The 6,820-nt window shown below is 51.5% G+C and overlaps 1 protein-coding gene across 1 annotated transcript; it reads right to left on the reverse strand.

Annotated features, from left to right (window-relative positions):
* Window positions 1-795: 795 nt before the first annotated feature.
* ALTATR162_LOCUS11625 (uncharacterized protein) lies at window positions 796-2,559 on the reverse strand (the record flags this gene model as incomplete). The annotated part of the gene is made up of 2 exons (XM_043319267.1): window positions 796-2,188; window positions 2,237-2,559. 2 exons carry the CDS (start codon window positions 2,557-2,559, stop codon window positions 796-798), a joined length of 1,716 nt encoding a protein of 571 aa, XP_043175202.1.
* Window positions 2,560-6,820: the final 4,261 nt, after the last annotated feature.

Raw genomic sequence — 6,820 nt, forward strand, 5'->3', positions numbered from 1 at the left:
TCGTCGCCAGTTGTACCACGAAACCAAAGGACTAGGATTGGCACTGAACGACATCGTCTTCAATTCTAAAAAAAAACAGCTGCGCGTCTTTTCTACCTTTCTTACTACTTCCCTGATCGGTCAGCGACAGTCCATCCGGAAAATAACCTTGCGGAGTGATGATGAGCTTCCCTCAACTGGCCGTGGTGCATGGAGGTATCCTGTTTTGATGCTATCACCGTACGCCGCCTCATATACTCGAATGTTCTTTCATTCGTACATGAGTTGTTACGACGAAGAGGATGTCGTAATGTGAGTGTATGGAGCTGTGGATGTGTTCGACGCGAAGCATAGACATACGAACAATCCACTTGTCTCTGAACATATTCGAGAAATGATTAAGAGGAACCCCGATCATCTCGGGTCATACAGGATACCTAGTCGTATCCGCGTCTTTCCTGGTGCATGAGCTGGTCACTTTGTTAGTCCTAAGTTACCCGGAAATTTAGCCTGGGGCAAATCGAGGATTAAGATCAGCCTCGAGTGGATCGAGAAGTGGCACAACGAGGGTATCTTAGTACGAATAACGGAACAAGAGCAATACTAAGAGCATTCACACATAATGGGAGAAGATAGCAAGTGATTTGACGATAATGTATTGGGAGTATGTACTAAATAAGCATACTCTTGCGATGTCCCATAGAACGGACACTCATTCTGAATTACAACTGATAAATTTTAGGCCGTCACAGTCTACATCCAAGCGGGGACATAGTTCTTTCTCCATCATAGCCTCATCAACACCAAACCAGCCATCTAGACTTGGTTCTCGTTGCGCTCCGCCGGCTCCAAGATACCGCCGTGGGTACCAGCCTGCTCAGCCTTGCTGAAAGTGCGACCACCTGCACCCATGTGCAGCCTGTCGGTGTCGACCAGGCCATCCTTCTGGAGACTCGACGGGTCCCACTTGGAGCTGGTGATGGGGTTGACGTGGATCATGTACATGGTGTCGATTTCCTCGAGCGAACGGCCCTTGGTCTCAATCATGAAGAAGTAGACGATGAAGAAGAGCAGAACGAGGGAGACGGCAAAGACAAGACCGTAGAAGTAGTGAATCCTGTCGGTAATGAGGGTAGAGCAGAAGGAGATGATGAAGTTGAACAACCAGTTGGACGCGGTAGCGAGACCCATGCAGGTAGCGCGGTAACGGGCAGGGTACAATTCTCCGACAATGGCCCAGACGAGGGGACCCCAGGTAGTGGCGAATGCGGCGATGAACAGGCAAGTGAAGACGATCATGACGTTTCCGGCTGCGGGTGTGGTCTGAGGAGCGTCGCGGGAGAGACTGTACTGGCCGACGAAGGAGTAGATGAACAGGCACATGGCCATCCATGCAGCACCAACCATCATTGCCTTACGGCGACCGACGTTCTCAACGACCCAGAGACCGAAGATGGTGGCGACGACGTTGACGGTACCCAGGATGATGGAAGTGACGTAGGAGTTCTCGAGACCAGTGGCGGAGAAAATGGTTGTGCCGTAGTAGAAGAAGTAGTTGGCACCAGTCAACTGCTGACCAGCCTGGAGGACCATACCGAGCAGGGTACGGTACAACATACGGGGACCAGTGAAGATCTCATGCCATGGGTGGTCACCACCAGCGGACTCAGCCTCGAGCTTCTCCTGAATCTCAGCAATCTCAGCGTCGATGAAAGCACTGTGGGGGTCTACACCGTTGAGACGGGCCATGTTCGCGCGAGCCTCGTCGACCTTGCCCTTGCGGTATGCATAACGGGGAGACTCAGGGAGAAGCAGGATAGTGCTACCAAGAATGATGGCCCAGAGTGCGGAAAGGCCGTTGGGAATTCGCCATTGAGCACTGTCGGTGTAATCCTTCTCTGTGCCATAGTTGACCATGTATGCAGTCCAGATACCGAGTGTGATAAACAATTGGTACGAGGAGACGGTGGCACCACGAATGCGCTTAGGAATCGACTCTGATTGGTACATGGGTACGACAGTGGAAAGGGCTCCGATACCGAGACCGGCAGTGAAGCGACCCATGGCGAACTGAACCCAAACGTTCTTGCTCGTAATTTCGATGATTACACCAGTGATGTAGAAGAAGGCGGAACCGGAGATAGTGAGACGACGACCAAAGGTGTCAGCCAGAGGGGCCGAGCCCAAGCATCCGAAGAGAGTACCGACGCTGGCAGATTGTGAGACGCGTTCATTGTGTTGAGAGGAAGTTACTTACGCTAGCAAACCGACAATAGCACCAGAGCGAACAGCGGAAAACTCGCCATTGTCACCGAAGCGTTGCTTGAAGTCGTTCATTTCGAGGAAACCAGAGATTTGTCCGGACTCGTATCCGAACATGAAGCCACCAATACTGGCAACGGCACCGAGAATGATAGCAACGGCAGGTACTCGGCCCTTGGGCTCGAGGTCTGCGGCTTGCACAACATCGGAGTTGCCCCTAGCAGGTGTGTCCAAAGGAGTACCGGTATTTGGTGTTCCCTTCTCGTGGACTTCGTCCTCGATTGTCTTCTTCTTGTTGAAACGCGACAAGATCGTCATGGTGGGCGCGTGGTAATTAGAAATCGATGAAGAAAAGTAAAGTGTCGGTCAAAGATGAGCCGGTCTGCAGCGCGGGGTACACTTCTCAGGAAAAACGAGCTGGAGAGAAGCTGGAGAAGAGGAGACCAGTGTGGACTTTGGGGAGAAGGCTGCACCGTATAAATAGCAGAAAGCATGCGGAGACGGGTTCGTAGGGTCTATTGACAGTGGAACCCCAGTGTCAGTCTCATCCGCATATCCATCCGACTAACATTTTCCAGAACGCCCTAGCCATGGAGGCGAAAGGAGATACGGTCGCACGAGCGCCCTGACCACGGAGGTATGATGACATCGCATCGTGGAGCTGGAGCTGGCAATGGAGCAGCCTGTCACGAGTACGCTCGAGCCGGAGAGCTGCCGGTTGTGAATTTTCTTCAAAGTCGCGCAGTATCGGAATGGTTGGACACGCCGAGAAGCACAGACATTGATAGTGCAACGATCGGCCCACCGTAACTATCGCAAGTATACGACTCTTCGAGTTCTGGGCGATTGCAGATTCCCCGAAAGTCGCATAATACGTGATCTCGACCAGGAAACTCCGGTACTGACGACGGCGAACGGTTTGTCCTCGCGTGGCCATCGTGGATGGTGATGTTGGTGGTGCGCGTGAGCATCGGCGAACTACTCCATCAGAATCGTCCGATGATGAACTTCACCTAGCTGGCCTATCAGGATGTTTCGAGCTACCCGGGATGTTCCTTATGCAGGGGTATAGACGCGTCTATAGTGCAGATGAGGCTGACAAGTGCTTCATGTCACCCAACATATGCAAGAGATGTACGCACGGACGGGACGGTCCTCGCTAAGTGCCGCAGAGCCTCAAGTCGCCTTGGAACGTTAAGGCCGGTTGGTATGTTCACCAGCTCGCCATAGGACGGAAGCCGGCACGATAAAGTTATTCTCCGATTAGGCCTGCATATTCTGTCCTTAGTGCCTGGCGATTGGTACGCCAAAACTTCTGCATTGGAATGATGGGGGCGGCCGTTCCTGCGGGTTCTGTCTAAATCTTCGCGGAGCGCGGTAACTCAAGTCTAGCAACGTCATATGTCCACTTGTACCTCGCTTGAATCTTTCCTTGCTGGCAAATCGCATGCGCATGTCATCGACGGTGTCCATGGTATCAACTTGGCAGGTTTGCCCGTAAACGCCGGTCTTGGCCGACGCACAGCGAAAACCTCATCTCCGACTCCGAGGTTACAGCGCTAGCGGCCCGCTACGCGCGACAAAGCGTGAAAATCCTGAGCCAAGAATCCTGAAGTTTCTGAGAAAAGAGGGTCTTGGTGGATCACAGTGAGAGCATCGTGAGATGAGCAATGTGACCTGTGCCGTTTTCCAGATGACGATGCTTCGTCCAGATTGTGAAACCGGGTGATGTTCGGAAGACCGAGGCGTTACCGGTAGATAGGAACGGCATCGTGTGGGATGATGGTTGTGGTGCACATGTGGGGAGACATGTTAATGGAGTCTCCAGATACCTGCACGATGGTTAGTTTTGACTCCATATTATAGTAGAGAGGTGCCCCGTGGGTTATAGGTGTATGGGGTGCCAGTCGCAACCAAAAAAGTAGCATATTGAGAATGAAGAAGAAAACCTACATACCAGTGTCAATCATTTGGTTCAACGCACCAATGCGAAAGAGCATTCTCTCTCAAGCTTGCTTGCGACATGTCGCCGACGTTCTGGAAAAGCCAAACAGACGTGTCACCCCGTGGGGAGCGAGACCTCTTATACAAATTGCTTCGGACGCCTTTCCTCCGGCTGTGGAGATGTCTCGACTCAAAAGAGGCGCCGATCCACCAATGAATGATGTAGTCCCGTGATGAACGAGCCGACTGCCGTTTCTATTGCCTAAATTACCGACTCCTTCGAGACCTCTTTTACGTTTTGCTTGAGTCGTTCAGCGCGCGAAAGCTTCCCGCTTGTCGGATGGTGTTCTGCTTTGGGTAAAGTCTAGGCCGCCTCCGCGAAATGCGATGCTGCTGTGAATGTCGCGTTTGAGCTGTGAGCGTGGTAATCATCTAGGAGAAGCTGGCGCAAAGGCTAAAGCTCGCTTCGTTGCTCTCTTGATGATTGCGTGTATGTTTTGTTTCTTGAACCGCTTCTGTGAAGCGTATGTTCCCCTTTCTTGATCGGATGGGGCGGGTTGGGGTGTGGAGAAGGAGGCTCTGGGGTAATGCGGATTAGTTATCGCCAAGCGCCGCTTACCACTAAAATGGACATGCCGACGTGCCTTCTGTCGATGCGCCTCCTGTTCGTGAAATATCTTCTGCGCACAATCAAACGAGCCGGAAGCATCATATGCCCAAAATCTTCGCAGCATTAACACAAATGGAGTACATTCAACTGTCGCGCTTGACGCCCAAATCCGTCAACGTATTCCTATCATGCGCACCCTATTTTAGATCGAGCCAGTCCTAGCTCATAGACTGGGTCTGAGTGCACGTACAACTTACGCGCGGTAGATACTGACATCACGGCAAGAGATACTGGGATCCAGTTGCTTGTAGCATTTGACTGAATGTGTAGTGTGCCTCAGCGTGCTACCGAAAAGCTGAGGAGCTTGCTAGCTGAACGTGGCGCATCTGCTATTCAGACACGCCTAGCACTTTCGAACGAAGTACATTATAATATTCTCTTCTTGCTTCCAGATCAGTACGTGTCATTAACGGACGACTTGCGGGCGAAGCCAGCGTCGACCTCTCTCAGATTCCATGTTCGTACCACTCCCGGATTTGCGCGACTCGGTCTTCAAACCCCTCCGTCTCCTTCATGCCTGAGCCTTTCAACAGGGCTTCATCAGAGTATTCTTCTGGGAAAAGCTTGAGGTTGTTGGGGAGACGATTGCCCTCTGTGAAACTACAAAATCTTACTTTTGTGCCTAACTCATCCACCATCTTGTTGACCTCATCTGTGAATGAGGTATCAACTTTAAAATGGACCCTCTTGCCTCGTAAATACAGCTGGAGCGCAGCCCCGCGAATGAGGAGATTACGAGGGTTTTTTCTTACTTCTAGGAAGTCTGTCAGGTAAGCCACTTCGAGCTGGGGTCTTGTTCGCAGGTGTAGACGTAATAGTAGAGGAGGTTGATAAACTGGAAGAGGTCGCATATTCCGTCTGTGTCGTCGTAAGGGTATGGCACGTGGTAAAGTATCGGGCGGGTAGGCTTGGACACGGGTAGTATGCTTAGCAAAGCCCCGGACACATAGCAGCATGCCGAACACATATCCAGTCTCGAGGCGAAGCTGCTGACAAGTCTGTGCAAGTTCGTTGATTTGGTGGATTTGCCTTAATCTTGCCTGGGTACGTCGCGATCGGTAATAGTAAAAAATCAGTAGTGATCTGGTCTCCAGCGCGTACTCGTAGATCTTATTGCGTATCTCACCGGGCAGTCGAAGGAGTGGACTCTGGGTTTGCGGCAGGATCGGCGTCGGGACTAGTAAGGCATTAGCAAGTTCACGATGATCCATGAATGAAACCATACCTGAGCGCTCTCCTTCGCGAATCACAGCTGCCGGTAGAGAAGTCATGCTCTAGCTCGATGTCGCCTTTTGCTGTCTTCCATGAATCGGGGTAGAAGTGAAGGTATTTGGAGGTTGTGGACGTGAGGCCGAACCTTGCCTAGCTGGGGCAACTGCAAACGGTGAGCCGGAGCGGTGATTATGCGCGCTAACGCGAGGTGAAGGTGAGCGGTTGCACGGAAATCTCTACCACGACTACGTTCTTATAGTACCGCAGTGTTATCCTTGGCTTTAGTAGGGGCAAGCGACAACGCATTCGCTGTACTATTAGATATTCCAGAGCTAGTGCCACTGGATCGTAAAGAGCGACCGTCACCAGAAAAGAACATGCACGACATCGCAGAAACACACCATGTATTCGACGTCGCATCTAAAGGGTTACATTCAGTCATCCAGCCAAGTACAGGATTCGAAAGCGGTCGATGGTGATCCTACTAAGATTGGCGAGAGCGACAAGTGTTGGTCTTGAGAGCTCATGATGGCAGTTGTTCGAAGGACCAAAGGCTGACCAGTGTATTGGAGTCCGAAAGCGGAATTCTTTCTGTGCTCATTGTAAGGGGATATAAATAGCCGATGGTCCTCGGTAGCCATTGAGTCGCCTGAAAGCGATCTAGTTGCTTTGCGTGAGCGCATACAGCAATGCAAAGGCGAAATTCTTCCCATGAAATGGTCCAAATCCAAATCCAGCATTCAAATACTGAGA

Source organism: Alternaria atra (genome assembly GCF_907166805.1).
Source record: "Alternaria atra isolate CS162 genome assembly, contig: 35, whole genome shotgun sequence".
NCBI classification, from domain to species: Eukaryota; Fungi; Ascomycota; class Dothideomycetes; order Pleosporales; family Pleosporaceae; genus Alternaria; species Alternaria atra.